Raw genomic sequence first — 17710 nt, 5'->3', positions numbered from 1 at the left:
TTAGGCTGTGATTGCTTCATGTATATATTAAAAATAAACAACCTCCCAAGAGACAAATAACTCTCCCTTGATGAGACCAGCCATGGAAAACTTCAAATGAGAAAGAAGATCTTGCTGAAGCTTATGAGAAAACATGAACTAAGGAGATGAAAGTCTCGTTGGCAACCTTCATACTTAGACTTGTTACCATGTGAACGATCTCTTGATATTTTTTTGTACATTTTAGAAAAAAGGAAATTGATACAAGGTAAAAATTTTATTTAACTATGGACAGTTTTGCTAGACAAATTAGAACACTTGAAGGGATTTGTAACATAATTTATATTTTTAAAATTAATATAAAATTTGATCCCTTCAGTATACTTAGTAGACAGGTACATGTTTAAGAATTTAAACATGTCTAAATGTATGGATTTACAGCTGTTATGTCTGTAAGTAGCATGATACTCTTGACCCAAAGTTGAATTTTGAGAACGTAGATACTCAAATAAGTATGTTTGTTATCAGAGGAGCTGTACAGCACACAATCTACTTGTAAATAGAAGAATGTGGAAGGTATTGGATAACAGATGTATAAAATTACTATTCCGAGTTCTTTCAATTTTCATAGTCCCCAGATGCATATTCTTCCTCATCTTCATCATCAGAATGGTCATAATACTCCCCATATTCAATGCTGTAGCTTGCACTTCTACTGCCAGCAGTAAGTGCAAATGCAGATGAACCTGCAAGACACAATTGAATCCAGGTTAAAGTAACTGTAGATAGGAAAAAAGAAAAAAGAGGAATGTATATGTCTGTTCTGTGCAGCAAGATCAGTGTTTCTGAATCCTTGTTTTCAATTGAAAGGAGAAGATTTTTATCCAATGACTTGACTGCATACTGCTGAAGTTCATGACATATGAGCAGATTTCTATATCATTCACTACTTAAGATATTGAATACACATTTAATGCTCAATACTGTAAACAATTAGTTCAGTCCTCTAGATCCCATGCACCTGAAAATTTGACCAAAGCCAATAAAGCTTTGAAAACCAAGATTAGTGGCAAACTAGATTAGTGACAAACTCCTCTAGGCCAGGAGGTAAACAGGAGACAATGTGCATCTTTATCCTGCATTTGCCAGGAAACCCAATTCTCCCCTGGAGAAGTAGAATGTTACTCTGCAGGACTGAGCCCAATGCAAAACAACTGTAAAGCTATTTCTTACATCTTTCCAAACACTCTCATTAAGGAGTAACAACTGTTTCCTTCCTAAGTTTTTGAAAAATAAAGAGCTAAGCAGAACTGCCATGACTCAGAGAGTTCCTCAGCTACAAGAGTTGTTCTGGGTGCAGAGTTTCTACTAACATCCAAGAACTTCTGTAGGATGAGGACAGTACAATATGCATCTCAGCTGTACACTGAAAATTTCTGTTTTCAAATTTGCAGCAAAATATTACCATATTAACATATTAGGGAAAAAAGTGAAAGGAAAACCCACAGGAAAATTAAAATATGGACATATTTAAGTAATTTCTCATATCCTTCATTTGCATCCTTTGCAGCCTGCTTGTATGCATTTTAATGTTCTTTACATAAAAAAAAAAAAATACCATCAATGACTTTCAGTCTTGCAGAGGCATATGTTGCACCAAACTTATTTTTGGTGTGGCAGATGTAAATGCCTTCATCTGATTTTTTGAGGCCTTGAATCTGCAGCCAGCCTGTCACACCATACTTCTGAGGCCCACCTCTTGCCTTTGAGAAGAGAAAGAAATAGTTGAAATGAAGCAGCCAGGAGACATGGTATTTCTCAGAATAATTGTGTATGGATTAAACATCATTCTAACCTTTGCTTTTTGTTACTGCCATCATGCTTTGATTCCCTTTTTTTTCCTGCTGCTCTGTTTTAATTTCTTCCTGTTTTGTGCCTCTGAGTTCATGCTTCCCCATCTCTGTTGTTTGAACTTCATTGCCTTTCACAGTTCTTTCATTCCTGTTCCTTTTCATGCTACTGATTACCAGCACTCCTCCTGTCTCTTGTACTAGCACCATACCCCTTCTTGCTGTTGCATCCAAGCATTACTACTTGTTCTCAATCTCATAAATCCCTTCAGGATGGAAGTGGCAGGTGGGTCTGGGTGAGCTGTATAGGGCTGAGGGGCCTGACCAAGCTGGCACTCAGCAGCTGGCACTCGCTGTCAACTGAGTATGGATAAAGCCTCTATAAAGGGGTGAGCTTTCTTTTCCAAACAAATAACAGAAAAAACATGATACTACTTCAGTTTTCTATCTTTCTGTTCAGGTTGTGCCCCATGTGTGCTAAATCTTACTGCTCTTGGATTGTGTATCCAGAGCCAGGTTTGTCATGCATCTCTGTGCCTGGTCTCTGTTCATATTCTTTGCCTGTGGGAGAAGGCATGCAGATGCGGGCTTCAGCCTTAGTGCAGTCTGCCTGTACATGTGGCTTTGTTAGTTTATCCCCCTAGAATGTTATTTCAATTTGAAAGTATTAGCATTTTGATTTATTTATTTTTAGCTCCAATCTTCAGGCTATTTCTAGATTTGCTTGAAGCCTACACCTATGCCATTTTATTCTTCCCCCTCAGATGTAAACAGTGCCCTCTGTGAAATGCTCAAGTTTTTTTGCTTTCACTCTGAATGCCTCAGAGACTGAACCCAAATAGCAGGTTGCCAGAAACAGCATCTTGCAATGGAGAGGTTTAGATACCTGCCAGAATTGTGCTTCTGCATCAAGAATAGAAAAATTGCTGCCAGCAGCCATCCTTCCCATAATGCATCTGCTTTAGGCAGTAGCCTAAATGGTTCCATTTATCTTTTCATTCAGTATTTCCACAGTTATGCTATGTAAGGAGAATCTTCCATCTTTTCTTTCCCTGAAGTGGGCCATGTAGTACCCTGGCTGTTATTTCTTCTGCTTGGACTGCCAAAGCAATGATCCTTGCACTGATTGAAATAAAAAATCTCTATGTAGTCCGAGGGTCCCTGTTAGAAATCTGTTTATTGCAATAGTATTGTATTCTGTGGGAGGAATTTGCTGATGCCCCTGCTCCTCATTCCTCATTTCTATACACATGGAAAGCTCAAGTTTTACCTGTACTGAGATGTGGGTGTCATCTCCTGGCAAAGACATTTTATACCCCTTTTTTTTCCATTCAAGGTGTGGCATAGGATAGGCTGACACCTCACAGCCAAAAATGACATCATTGCCTGTGAAATTCTGGGCATCCTGAGGTGGCGTAGAAATAACAGGAGCTGCAAAGAACCCATAGAACAGTGCTTTAGGAGACAGCCAGCAAAAGCTAACACAAACCTATGTAACATTAGTTCCTATTTTACATAATAAACCAGTTTGCTTTTTCTCATCTCACACATTCTGAAGAGCCACATGGTTCCAAGCAGCTTTTAAAGCTCAGAACACCTAGTGACCCATTAAAGGCTGAACAGGATTTTTGCAAACACTTGATTCAAATGAATCATCTGTTCTTCCCCTTGCACATGATTGTGAAACTGAAGTTGAAATTAAAACTTTAATGAGCTTTCATCATGGATTAAAAGTTTCATTACTGAGACTGCTAGCTTGTTGAAGTTTGTTTTCAGAGTACATTATTGCCTCCTACTTGCTAAAAGCTTGCCCTCCTCTGATACCAGCGGAACTCCTTGCAGCAAGTTACAGAATAACAGCATTAATATGTTTCACACTTATCTTCAATTGCTATCAATGTCATCTGGTCTTCTTGTTATGTGAGAAGTAGTAAGTGATTAAAATCCAATTATTTTATAAGGTTTTGTGTCATTTTTATTATAATTATTAGATTTCCACTTATGTGCTTCCTCTTGCTCTCTTCATCTGCCTCAACTGTTTCTTTATTGCCTCTGAATTATCCTTGCCCACTTTTTCCCAAAGAAAAAGCTGATGTTAACCACGAGAGGGAGACAGTCCAGGGATCTGAAGACTTAAAATAAAAGCTGTTTCTGTCATACATGGTTTAGGTACTTATGCTTCTGTAAGCATATGTGAGCATACTAAGTGTTAACAGATTATGATAATAAGGATCAGAGGAAAAAAGTAACATATTTACTGTTACCACAGATTTTCTATTTTGAATATATCTCCTTTTTTCCCTGTTGTATTTCTCCCCTGCAAGAAATATTTCTGAAGTTGTCTTTCTGTTCTTTTTCTGAAGTTTTCTTTACATTTCCATAACAGTGTTTAAAATTTGAATACATTTTCTGGGCAATTGAACTTGTATTTAAATACTGCTTTTATATTTGTATTTATCCCAGATGATTAGAAAGAGAAACTGAAATAGTACGTTTTTACTTGTAATATTTGAATCACTGTGTAGGTACAGCATTTATGCATCAGCATTTGAAATTGTAACAGTTTGTTCCAGCTTTTCAAGCAATTTCCTAATACATCTGTCAGATTAAATTTTTGCTAATCTATTTCTGGTTTGATGAAAATGGCATAATGACAATTTTGTAGCTTGTTTATTTGGAGTTTATTCCAAAATTTACAATCAAAATAAATTATGTGGCACAGTGAAGTATAAAGAGAATCCCTGCTATATTGTTCTGTTACTTTGCTAAATAGTTAGCAAGAGAGGTTTAAATGTGAAGGGGGATGGATTAAATGTGGAGAATCTGTAGGAGATGAATGTACTTAGTAACCTTGGTAAATTATTAGATAAACTGATCAAAACTAGTTTTCAGAAAAGGAAGTGTTTTTCAGTGTTTCTTTAGGGAGCCATGCCTTTTTCTTCCCCTTTTTCTGCTGATAGATGAAAGATAAAAGGCTATACTCTTCTGATGAAAGGCTTTTATTGTTATTTATTTATTCATTGGTTGCTGTATACAATTAATCCATTTGGCGTCAGTGGGAAACAGCAGATGCTTTGAAGGAGAAATAACAAAGTGCCTTGAGATGAGTGAAGGTTATATTTATAGCTTGGTACCAAAACCCTACAGCGTTCAGTGTTTGTTTCTCATGCAAATTGGAGTCAGCAGAAATTCAGTGCCACAGTGAGGATGCTGCTCTTAGAGCCAGAATCCCCATTGCCTTTTGTCATCAGTTGCAGCCATGAAAAAAACACCTTAAGTCACACTGCATTGCCACATGCCCACAGTGCTGCTGGGGCAAAAAGGGGGCTCACTGGAAGACTTCCATGGGGAACTGAGGTGTGGTGCCCCTCTGGTAGCACCTCTGCACCCTGCTGCTTGCTGAAAGAGCCAAGTGCCTTCCAGGGTCTAAATTACAACTTACAAACCTAGCCTGGTGAGCTGCTCTGAGAGGGGTTGACAGGGGGGGCCCTGGTGCTGACCACCCCAGCCAGCCCAGCACCCACCTAAGGCTACAGTGCTGTGCTGCAGTGGAGTGCGCACACTTCTACGAGAGCCAAGGACACAGGCCCTCATTTTTCTGCACAGCACTGACATGGCTATGAAATTTCTCCCAGGCTTCTGAGCAATTGTGTAAGCAGAGCCATCCTAGGAAGTTTCTCTGCATTCCTGGAGAGAGGGTCCAGCCTGCCTGGGAGCCAGGGAAGCAATGGGACAGTGCTGGGGGATGATGCCTGCATGCAGAGCATCTGAGCTCACTACTTCTGGTTGGTGACAGGTGTTATGCACCTCAGAGGTGACTGCAAGGCCTAGTGGATGACAACACCAGCAATTAAAAGTGGTAGTAGTTCCAAATTTAAGCTTTTTTGTATGTGCCAGTTATATTAATTAATGAGAACAGACCCTTGCTCTAAGTCTGTATGCTTGTACAGCTACCTCTGCTGCAAACAGTTGCTACTACAGTGGCACTTCTATTAGAAATATTCCTGAAGGGGTTATGCTGCAAGAACTAGTGCCATTTTAATCCTAGATAAGATCACATACCCGAGGGCTAATAGGCTTCCAGTCGTACTGTGGGCTGGTGTGCACTGAGTTTTCTGAAAGTCTCTTTACTGACAAGCCTCGTTTCCCAGCTTAACACCCTACTGGCAAAAAGGGGATTCTTTAATGGATGTTTCTCTTGCAACTAGAGAAAGAGGAAAGAAGTCTGGTATTGTTCACCAGTTTTCCTTATAAGTATTCAATATCTACCATTCATTCAATACAACAGATTGCTAGCAAGGTCTGGGCAAAATGGACCTGAGTTATTCTTCTATATGGACATTTGCCAGAGATGCAATTTTGGATTCCCAGACCTGTGACTTATATGTGACCCAGAGACTGCTTCTACCTACTTAATTTGATTAAATATTTCATTAACTTCAAAAAAAACCAAAACTAACAAGTTAAAATATTTCTTATGCAGAAAACAAAAGCCCGTTCTTTTTCCTGTTCGTTTTATATTCATCTGACTTAGGTGAAAGGTGCCCAGGAGTAAAGACTTGTAATAATGTGAAGAATGGGGACAGTGTAGTAGCTTGGAGGCAGGATTCCCCCATACAAACTGGCTAAGAATTCTTCCACTAACAGTCATTGCAGGGAACTGTTCATGCACTGTGAGTTTCCATTTGATTTTGTTCTAATTACACTTCTATTTCATGAGTTTGCTAGATTTTATGATGATTACAAAATTCGATTATTTTTGACTTTTTTGTGAGAAGAATGGACCTGTTAATTAAGCCCTATCTCCTATTACTTCTACTTCACTGATTAACATCTATACACACACATGGATACACACATACATACAAAAATCTATACATATATACATGGATGTGTGTATGTATATATATGAAGGAGGTTGGCCTTGCTATTCCATTGTAATATCAGGTCAGCCCTCAAATAGTAATAATAATTATTATTTTTCCAGTCCTCACAGACAATCCTATCTGTTTACCTACTTCGAACTACTCATACAATTTTTGTAGAAAATATCTCATACTCTTCTGCAGAGAAGAAATAGACTGTAGATCTATGGCTTTTGAGTTGCCATGAGATTTAAATCCATTCATCTAATACAGAGGCTTGAAACACAAGATTACCAGCTGCTGAACTACATGATTAACAGACTAGTATTATAACAAAATAACAATAATTATAAGAAAAAATAGAGAACTAGTATAATAAAGTTAGACTAGGGTGCCTAGTAACATATCAAAATAAACACCCGATCTTTTTTTCAGTTTGTAAGTGCCTCTGGTATGTGTTACCTGATTCACAAGGTCCTTTATGTTTCATGCTGATACTTCTTTTCATAGGATAAACCTTGTTGAATTGACAGATGTTCCCATAGGTTTTCCCTTCAGGTCCACAGATGCTCTCTTGAGACTTGCACACACACTGGGGCTCAGGGACTTCCCCAAACCTTGCTTCATCAGCATCCAACCTGCACTCAAGGTTGTCCCCACATTGCCCATAGAAATGATTGCCCTGATCCAAATCGCAGATCTGACCTTCCACATTCCCACATTCAGGACAGCAGCCACAACGGTCCAATACAGTCCCAGCTGGACAATCCTGGGGCTCAGAGCAAAGTGCCAAATCACATTTTCCACAGTTATCTCCTTCCCTTAACAGCCTCCACCAGCTTCGGTGGTACAAGGCAGGGAAACTCTGAGAAACCTGCACCAGTACTACCAGCACTGCTGTAGCCATTGGGTGCTTCATCTTGAGAATGTAACAAGAAGAGAAAGTCCTTGGAGTTAAGCCAGGGGATGCAGGGGGAAATAAAATAATAGAAAAAAAAGGAAAAAACAAAAAAAGAAAAAAAAAAGAGCTAGTGAGAGAAAAACATCACAATCCTTTTTTTTTGTTGTTGTTGTTTTATAATATAACTTCTTTTGCAAACATAGGCTTTAAAAAGAAACTATCATCAAATTCTTAATCTGGAACTGATAATAAAAATGTACGCAAACCCACTGGCTTTTCTCTAATGCAGTTTGAAAGGCAATATTGCTTATACAGAAAAAAAACTGCCCCTTCTGACTTCTGAGTTGAAGCTCTATGAAAAGCTGTTTGCTCAGTATCTCCCTGAGCATAATTTGCAAAGCATTGCTCTACTGAAACAACATTATATTGCAGCTATTGTAGGAAGAGAAATAGTAAATTAGTGTAAAATGAAGAAGTTAACTGCCATGAGGCTTTTTTACCCCTCGTCATTTGAAAAGGGGAGTGACAAAAAGATTAAAGTGGATATAAAGCAGTACCCAAGATACTAGTACCCTAGAGCTGAGCCAGTGTTTTGTAGACTGGAGAAAGGTTTAACACCAAATTTCATCCATTAATGATCCCAGCTAGGAGGTTCAGAATTACCAATTTACTTACCAGCTCTTTACAAGCAAGGGACAATCCAAGATAGCTGGAACTGACTCTTGAATTTAAGATGAGAGGTGCCTGCATCCATTAAAGAACTCATTGTTCTCTCTGCATTTAACTTCTTTTCAGTGTTTCTGAGTGTCTGTGGTTTGCAGCCCAAAGTAACGTGGTCCTCATTTGGCTCAAAGAACAAAGTGCAAAAGGTTTAGAACACTGACAAACACAAGCAAGCTGCCACAGCATCTCTAGATGCACCAGAAGGAGGTTTTGCTTAAGTATTAGATGCATCACTCTTTTTCATTGCACTTTTCTGTCTTTGTTTCTCAAGAGACAGTTAAAAGTTACAAAGGAGGATAAAGAGCTGATTTCTTTTCCCACTTTTTCTGTGCATAAATTTCTGCCAGTTCAGGGAGATAGGTTTCATGTCTATAGACCAAACCTTGTTTGAACCTTGTTCAAACCTGCCCAGCAGAGATGCACTTACTGTCTGTTGGAGGTAGAAATGAAACATAGTGGACTTACAGACCCTGCAAGTATGGCTCAACAGCATGGGTCAAGGATAACCACTCCCTACAAATACATCTTTGTGAGATTTTTAGTTAACATAATTTTGCGTGCACCACACTTTAAAGATACACGTATAAGGCACTGTTAATATCATAAAATATAAGAGAATTCATTCATGTGCCATCTTTTCCTGAAATCATCCACAAGCAGATTTACTCTTTTTATACTCATGGTACTTAGCTGCTTATATAAGTTCAGTGAAGGATGCATTTTGTTGTACCTGCCTTACATCCTCTGGTCACATCCTCAAAGGCAAATCTTTTGGAAACATGCTTACTTTCCATTCCAAAAATCTTCATGTTGTTTCCCAAGTTCAGCTTCATACCTTCTGCACCTTACCTCTTGCTTTGAGTGCAGTAGCAGTCTGCTTTAAAACCACTTGCTTCTCCCAGGCTGTGTACAATGTGATTTCTTTCTGGCTTGTGTTGGTGATGTCCTTCTTAAAGCCAGCCTGGAGAGACATACAGAGCACTGCTCATTTCCCTGTGATGGCTGAGCTAATTCATATTCTGCAATCCATGTTCTTACTTTGAACACAGAATCAGACTATAAATAAGTAAATTGTGTGTGCAAGTGATGCTTTTGAGACTAAAAAATAGGTAACTACTGAATTTAATGGGAAATGGATTTCTTGTCCCACCTTATTGTTAATGTAGTTTATTTCACTCATACCTATTAATTCTAATTAGGCATTTACAGTCTACTCATCCCTGTCTTTTTTATTATTTTTGCCTGCAGCTATAAGAGATGAGTATCTATAGGACAAGGATTTACTAAGGCTCATATACAGTAGAAAAAAAACCTCTTACAGTGATGGAACCATACATGCAAAGTGAAGCCAGAGCAGAGAAGGGGCTGCAAGTCAGCCCTGCCACTGGAAGGCTGAACTTTGCCTGTCATGTTCCAGGAAACATGTGAGGGCTGTAAAACAGGAGCATACAAGGAAGTACCTCATGTCCTGGCACTGAGGAAACCTGTCATAAATATCTGAGAAACCATTTTTGGCATTTATCTAATATAATCTGAGTTCTTGGTGGGTTCAGCCTCTGTGTTAAGAACTGGGTATACATGTGACCTCGAGGGAACAGCTATGCCTTGGCACCTAGTCTTCAGCTGAAGGGTATTTGGCCACTGATTCCTGAGCTCACTGGAAACAAATTGAGTTGGGGGGAGGGTAAAGCACTGTGGCAGAACATGGAGAGATGGTCTGATATCTGAGATGACAGATGGGAGGAGTGCTGCTGTAACTCTGCACACTGTAGTGCATGAGCAGAGCTTTCCATCACAGCTGTAAACTAATTTTTCAGTGACTTCTTTCTTGAACAGGCAGGTTGAACAACATTAATGTTCCTTGGCCTCAGAGAGCAAGGTAATGCTGTCTATGCAGCAGTTTCACAGACTTTTTCTGGGTCTTTCCGTATGGTGTGGTCAGTGAAAGGAGTTCTGCCACTGTCTCGTGGAAGGTACAATAGCTGAGTTGGATGATGGGCAGTGAGATGACAAGGCAGAATGGCCCAGGTCTTCCTGTACTCTCAGACTGCATCTTCCACATGCAGTGGAAACATCTTGAAGAGTAATTCCTCTAAGTGAATTTTTAAGGAAATTGTATTCCTATTCATTTCCTGCTGCCTTCTTGGGGCCTGGTGTTATGCTAAACTACTGACTTGTAGTGCATTACTCTGCTTTGCATGGTAAATAGATGAGGTATGTGGCTGATGCAACTTCAAATCCCATTGCTAGTGATTCCTGAGGTACTGCTTTTTCAGACAAAATATGGTTCAGGTCCTTTTTCTGGTTTTTATCAATGTTAGTTTTATTTAAGTACAGTTTTCCAAATCTGGCCCTGCCAGACTCACAGGTCTGGTTCTCACACAGAAATGTGCAGGGGCCCCTTGAGTAACATCAAAATACAAAGTTTTGAAGTGTCCCTTCTACCCTCTCTGGCCTGCAATCTCTCCTCTCTCTAAACACGTGCTTGGAAATTGATAGTGCTCTGTCTCTTAGGTTGCAATAAATACCTATTCTTGAGTTTCCTCTAGACAGAGTAAATCTTTATTGACTCAACCTGTTTTCATCCATGAAACTTTACACTTTTGTTATATGCACAAATGAAGGATTGAAGCAAAATGACGTTTAGTCTGTTATGCTGGGTAGTGGCATACAGGTGGCTGTGCATTTGGTATATGCATTACTTGATACTGCACCAATCTCTTAGGATATTTTTTTTTCTCTCCATGGGATCCAGAATTGAGCTTCAGTTGAGGTGCACAGCTCACCTGAAAACAGTATTTGGTTTGGTGGGAAAAAGTGGCAAATGGTGGAGATTAATGACAGATAAGGCAAAACAATTTTTGAGTGCTATTTATGGGTCCTAGCAGAACTGCTGACTGGCAGTGGTACAGGCACGGGCAGTCAAGGAATCTCCAAATGTTGCCTTTTTTTGGTGCCTGTTTGCTGAAACGTTGCTTTCATGATTCTTTTAATTAGTGCTGTAAGCACACACATGAAGTATAAGTTAATGCCACAGTAACATGATTATTAAATCCATAAATCAAAAGGCAGGAGATCCGTAATTAACTTATTCTCCAGCATCAAGTAAATGATTCTGCTGTGAGCTTTAAGAAAGCAACTGTTCACTAATATGTGAAATACAGGGGGCTGACTGGGGCTGTGTAATTATATAATTGAATTATAAATTTTACATATTTTAGTAACATGTATTTTAATTATTTTCTTTGTAAAGTTAAAATGGAGGATCATTTATTTTTGCTGTTTTTTTTTTTTTCTCTTTTTTTCCCCCTTATCTTCAGCTTTTACATGTAGTTTATCAAAAATGATGGGAAATGTTTCTGAAAGTTGACTGTTTTCATGTAAGGCTTTGGCTAATCTTCTGGTTACTCACCTTGGACCTATCTCCAGCAGTGGCTGACTACAGATTTCTTCTGTTTCACATTTCAGCATCATTGTTGATGGCTATAGGCTTTAAATTTTAACTCGTAAAGGCTAAAGAAGGGCCTGCTAGCAATGTTCTAGCACTAAGTTCTTTGGTCTCATTTAGTATGGCTCAGGGATTCCTTTTTACACAGGCAAGTCTGGAAATCCCTTTTCACGAGTTAGTATTTCCTTTCAAGAGGCCAGGTATTTTCAAGGGTTCTTCTCAAGTCTGCTTCACATCTCTGTTGTCCTTTAAGTAGACCAGATTTCTGAAAGCTTTGTGGTTTTACTGAGAAATACATGAGCCTCCTGTCACCTCAGGAAGGTGACACTGGAAACATAGAGGGTAGTCAGCAGTAGGCAGTCAAGCATTTTTCTGAAGCTGTTCTTTTGAGAGGTACAGTGAGGAAAAAGTGTCATGATGAGTGTCATCTCATGTGTCCTGCCCACATTTCCAGCCTGGCCAATCTTAGTTGCTCATCATACACTATCTCTATACTTTTTAATTGCAAGTACAATATGGAAGCAATAGCCAGTATCATTTTCCTTCCTCTTGAAGGAGGGAGGCATGAAGGTTTGTCCACCTTGAGCTTTAATTTTCAAGACTGCTAATGGAAAAGCATCTCCTGTATTTTGTGCAGACCCACAGTATTTTCAGGTGGTGTGTTCTGCTGCAACAGATGCTATAGTTTAGAGTAAAAAAAATTGTGTGTCTAATGCAGTTGCTGTCTAAATCAACACAGTGACACAGTACTGCTATTAGGTACAGCAGGGCTTCAAAGACAGAAGCTGGGGAACATATATCAAAACTCATCACATAAAAGCAAACAACAAATGAAGAGCAAAAGAAAGGCCTTTCTTGGACAAGCAACAGGAACGAAATGGGGCAATGGGCTGGGGGACTTGGTCCCCAGCCTGTCCCAGAGTTGAGAGGAGCATGGACTTACCCATGGCATCAAGGTGTGAGTGTGAGAGGGGCGAGCAACATCCATGGGTGGCCCTTGCTATTCTCAACCCCTCCTGAGTGCAACTTGAAGCAGTAGGTTTGAAGATTGACCTTGTCCTTATTGTGGACCTGCAAAAACATACTCTAAGCATTTGGAGAGGAGCTGAAAGTAAAAATCAACCAACCCACAAAACCCTCAAACAAGCCAAAAAAAGTCATTTTGTCTCTGCCAATATTTTGCGATGGTTTAACCTAACAAAGCCTTAAAAGAAATGTGGTTCTGGCCAGTGGCTTCTGAGAGCCAGGTGTGTTTGTGTGTATCTGTCCATCCATTTGCCACCCAAGAGAGGAGGCAGAGATGAGTAGGCTTAAACCTGAAGATGACACTAGTAGTCCTAGCAGTTGCCTGTACTGGCAAAGTGGAGTGTTTCCTGGGAAAGCCTCATAGAGAAATCTCTGAAACTTGCAGACAGTGAATATAGAGTAATTTTTCTTGGCAGCCTTAATGTTGATGGATAGGATGGTTTGCCGTGTCCAGCTTATATAAGAGCAGTTGATATAAAATGACTTCATAGCTGGATATTTATGAGAAGTTTCATTTCAAATAATATAGATTTTGCCTCTGGCAGTGCTGTGGTTTAGCCCTGTTATTACTGGGAACTAAATCTTTAGGATATTCTAACTATAACTGCAGGGCCTGTTTGATCTACACAGCAAAGTTGATACTTTCCAAAGCTATGGAAACTTTATAATGGAAAGTCTTATTAGCAGAAACTACTTGTCCCTAAAAACAGACAGGAAATCAGACACAGAGAGGAAACTTGGGGGATTTTCCTATAGTTTCACCTGTTTTCTCTCTCACAGCAATTCTGATGAAAGTACTGTTTTCCATGACAGTGAATGTACACATAGACTGTAACACTCCTTCTCTAGAAAAGCCACTAGAAACCAATTTCTGATACAAATTCTCTAAGCTTGTCTCTGATGCACGTGGATCTTGCGTAATATACTTGTGCCTCTTGAGGGAAATAGGATTTACCCTTGGTGCTAGACCCTCCACCCTGGGAGATCTATGCAGCAGAAGGGCTAAGGAGAAGGAGGCATTAGTATTCCCACTGGGACTTTCAAGGCTGTTTTTCAAAGTGCACATTTCTAGCAGTTTGTGCCAGAGCAGTTGTATAAATGGGATATTCTCAAATGATTCTCTCACCCCTTTGATGTGTGCAAGGCTAAGGGTGAAGCAGAGAAGTTCACAGCCTGCGTGGTGCTGGTAGGGCCTCTGTAGTCCCACACCAGCCTGGAAAGGCAGAGTAGGACCTCCTGGAGCTGCCAGCTGGTGTGAAGCCTCTTTCCTCAGGCTAAACCATGAACTGAACTCAGCTTCAATTCTGAACTACAGCTTTCAATTAAGTCTTGCAAAAAGCCAGTTTCCTAAACAACAGTGTTCATGAACCAGCAAAGAGGAGAGCAGGAATCTTCCTCTGACTACTGTGCTTTTATTTGGAATTGTTCCAGAATTTAACACTTCTGACAAACATTTATGTTTATCTGTGATCAGAGAGCTTGAAAAGAAGCTGTGCTGTCCAGTGGAGGGAACACCCAGGCTTTAATTCCATCTTCTCTGAAATGTGTGGATTTGCTTTCTGGGGATCTCAGTTGGTTTGGCTAAATGGAAGGACTCTGTGTGGCTGAAAATAAAACCCCTACAGCATACTGGAAAAAACAAACCCAGATGACAGTTGGAGTCACAAGCTTCTAGAGGGACAACTTCTCAGGTCATGCCCCCTGACAGTGCAGTGCTGGGAAGATGCAGCTGCCTAGTGGACACAATGAAAGCCCTGTCCCTGCAAAGCAGTCAGGAGCTCTTGGTGCTCACACACCCTGACTCTAAAAATCTCTTGTTTCAAGACTGTGCCAGTATACATGTGTCTCTGCTTAGGGTCTGGGATCTCCCAGTAGAAAACACAAAAGCCTTTCTTTTTCAAGGAGAAAAAACCCAACTCTGTACCTAGAACTAAATTTGCTTCTTCTTCTCAGTTCCCAATTTGTAACTGGCAGGAATGATCAATGAAATGTTAGCTCCCAAAATATGGATTTCTGTTGGCAGTTGCAAGTAGCTGCAGTAGTATGAAGAAAATAAGATATAGCAGATTTTTGGGCCAAACCAAACAAAGCACCTTGCAGTTCAAGACTGAATTCTCCTGGTGAACTGCTAAGCAAGTAAGACAGAATTAAAAAGCTTTAGACCAGAGGAATTTTGAGGAAAACTGCAGTTTGTTTGAGATAGAGATCTCAAAAAGGAAGAGAGACAGAAAGAAAATGCATGAAATTATTAATGACAGACTGAACACTCTCCTTAAAAACAGGTTGTAATATAAAGCAGCTTTTATTAATTAATGAATATAGAAGTTATTTCAGTGAGAATTCAGAGAAAACCTATGCCAGTTATCAGAACTAAACAGTCTTTCCTGTTAAAGATATGGCTTGCTGGCTGCATGTTCTAACACTAAAATGCACTAAGCAAATGAGAACAGTTTCTGCTACCAATTCCATCAGTTGGTTTGAAAAAGAATTAGCCTTTTAAAAAATGCAAAGTATTCCTTACAGCAGATGGTAGTGTTTGCATATACAAATACCTTTTGGAAATGGTAATGTAAACCACATGCTGTGGAACAATAGGATTCCTGAGATGAATCCTTCATCCTTCTGAATTTGAAAAAAAAAAATAACAGCAAACTACTCTCAAAGCTCAGCCTGGTGGCTGCTGTAGCAGGAGCAGCTCCTGCATATGTTAGGGTGAAGTAAGCACAAGAAGAGTTAGGTGGAAACTGAGGGGATGGGGACAGCAGGGAATAGTGGGAAGCAGGTGCATGTTGGGATGTACTTAAAGGTGGAATTTTTCTATCACTCTCTGCTACACTTTTAGACGTATGCATTACATGTTAGCCTCTCTTAGCTCTCCTCTGTGTTGCAGCTTTTTTGTATTTTAAATGGTAAATTAATCCCCAAAATACTGCTGTGCCAGAATGCTCTTGGTCCCTGTGTTTGACTCTGTGTAGTATGGTGTGAGGCTTTATATTCCCTTGGGTTGCACCAGATACGAGCATCTGCATCTCTTGAGCTCATCAAGTGACCCATGTTACCTGATTGCTACTCACTATCCATCATGCTTACCTCTGCTAGCTCGCATGCACAAATTTTTGTCCACAGAGGCTTAAAGTACAAATGCTTTTTAAAAGAGACAGATTCCAGAAGCTGCAGATTTAGGAGGTACATGTACGGCAAGGTTACCACAGACCAGATCATCACTGCAAAGCAGAATTGTCTCAAAAAGCAAGTCAATCTTTTCCTCCATACATTCACATTCTACCAAGAACACAAACCTGGCACCGTGGCAGAATAGGAAACATCAGGAGTAACTCTGTCATGTGGCTCCTCCAGATTTGTGGTGCCAAGCCCCTCATGGCAGACATGGTGGATGGGAGGTGAAAGAGCTCCCAGCTCAAGAGCCATCAGCCTAGAAGATGTTTCACAGGGTAGGCTACTACTTAACACCCCTCCTCTTCCCTGTAGAGCATAGGCAAGGCTGACCTCTTAAGCAGAGCCGTGTGCAGTGCTTACCTGTGGCTTTGTCCTCACCTGCAGCTCATGTTACCCATGAGTCTTGTGGAAAAGGCTGCCTTTTCAGTTGGTGTCTGTCAAAATACTGGGGCTTGTCTTTGCATACCAGAATCACAGAAGCTGCTGTACACTCCAAACCTATCAAGATGTGAAAGTGTCCTCTTGAATTCAGTGGTGCTTCTAGCTTGTGTTGGACAGCACCTGAAACAGGAAAGACTTGGGACTGTGCAGCACTTCATCCTGACCACTCTGAAGAACCTGTGTTCGTCACACCACTTGTCTGTCACTGCCCTCTGCCAAGTGTCATGTGTGGGACAGCAGCAACACCAGGCTGCTCCAGGACACCAGTGCAACTAAGCTGACTTGCTTCACTGTAGGATGTATTAATTTTGGTCCCTCTGACATAACTGATGTACCTACAGTAGGATAGAGGCTCAGTGGCTTCCTTTGTCTCTTAATTTCCATATCTGGTCCTTGTTGAGCACCACTTTAACCACTGAAAAGGCCTTTGGACTGCTCTGTGCACCCCGATGGGGCCAGAGTTAGGGCAAAAAACATTTTGGTGCACACAGGCATGTGTAGAGGCACACTTAGAACAAGTCCTGAGCAACTTCAAAGCAGCCAAGTAGTAACAAAAGCTGCAGCTGATGAAAGCGAGCCTTGAGAGTGACAGTCTACTATAGCATACAAAGAAATGCCTTTTGTTTGATATTAATATTTGGTGGACAGTGTAGAACACATAAGGGCACTTTAGCTGGGTTTTAAAGAAAAAAAATTGACACAGAAAGAAAGTAATGTTTTTTTTTTTTTAATAGAGGATCTCTCTGGGGGGGTTGTGTTCATATCACAAACATTCACTTTATTACATTTTATGGAATGGACTTTAAATGCCAGTATATACAAGCCAACATTTCATTATTGGAGTTTGTGTTTATTCACTTGCCATTGTCAGTCTGTTCCCAAAAACGTCTTCTTGCACTGCACTTTGTAAAAGCTATGATTTATGAATATGTGGTTTAGATCCTTCACAATACAGTGTGGTGAAGTGCTTCAATAAAAAGTTATTAAAGTAAAAAATCTATAGCTTTGTGTGCTTTGCCCACCTTCTAGAGGAAACCCCAGTAAGAGACTCTGACACTGCACAAACCCTGTGTGCATGCTACAGTAATATCAGAGACATGCTGAGGGGCCTCACGCTGCCAGAACTCCTGCTGAATGGCAGCCACTGCAGGCAATTACCATTTTGTCTACATAACTGCAGGAATATGCCCTCAAAGTTATTAAAGTTGCATACACCAAAAAAAGGAGAGGAGTGGGGGATGGAAATCTGCCATAAAACATGTGCTTTAAAAGCAGGAAAGACAGACTTCCAGTAGCTTTA

At 40.2% G+C, this 17710-nt stretch overlaps 1 protein-coding gene across 3 annotated transcripts; it reads right to left on the bottom strand.

Moving 5' to 3' along the window:
• Positions 1-241: 241 nt before the first annotated feature.
• LOC139803098 (kazal-type serine protease inhibitor domain-containing protein 1-like) lies at positions 242-9392 on the bottom strand. 3 transcript variants are annotated; one of them, XM_071758934.1, is made up of 5 exons: positions 9168-9392; positions 7157-7641; positions 3100-3260; positions 1598-1742; positions 242-725 (listed from the first exon to the last, which is right to left on the bottom strand). In XM_071758934.1, the coding sequence occupies exons 2-5, from the start codon at positions 7611-7613 to the stop codon at positions 598-600; spliced, it is 891 nt and encodes a 296-aa protein (XP_071615035.1). In that variant the 5' UTR covers positions 7614-7641; positions 9168-9392; the 3' UTR covers positions 242-597. The 3 variants fall into 3 exon arrangements, with proteins under 3 accessions (XP_071615035.1, XP_071615037.1, XP_071615036.1); XM_071758936.1 differs by lacking the exon at positions 9168-9392 and adding an exon at positions 8271-8691; XM_071758935.1 differs by lacking the exon at positions 9168-9392 and having other exon boundaries at positions 7157-8691.
• Positions 9393-17710: the final 8318 nt, after the last annotated feature.

This window comes from Heliangelus exortis, chromosome 15, assembly GCF_036169615.1.
Source record: "Heliangelus exortis chromosome 15, bHelExo1.hap1, whole genome shotgun sequence".
Classification (NCBI taxonomy): Eukaryota; Metazoa; Chordata; class Aves; order Apodiformes; family Trochilidae; genus Heliangelus; species Heliangelus exortis.
The sequence above is the reverse complement of the archived record's forward strand: the minus strand, read 5'-3'. Positions and strand labels throughout refer to the sequence as shown.

Coding starts and splice junctions, on each gene's coding strand:
- LOC139803098 (XM_071758934.1), bottom strand. CDS start 7,613: ATGAAGCACCCAATGGCTACAGCAGTGCTGGTAGTACTGGTGCAGGTT. Junction 3,261..7,156: donor TAAAGGACCTTGTGAATCAG/GTAACACATACC, acceptor GGTTCTTTGCAG/CTCCTGTTATTTCTACGCCA. Junction 1,743..3,099: donor ACACCCACATCTCAGTACAG/GTAAAACTTGAG, acceptor CTCTTCTCAAAG/GCAAGAGGTGGGCCTCAGAA.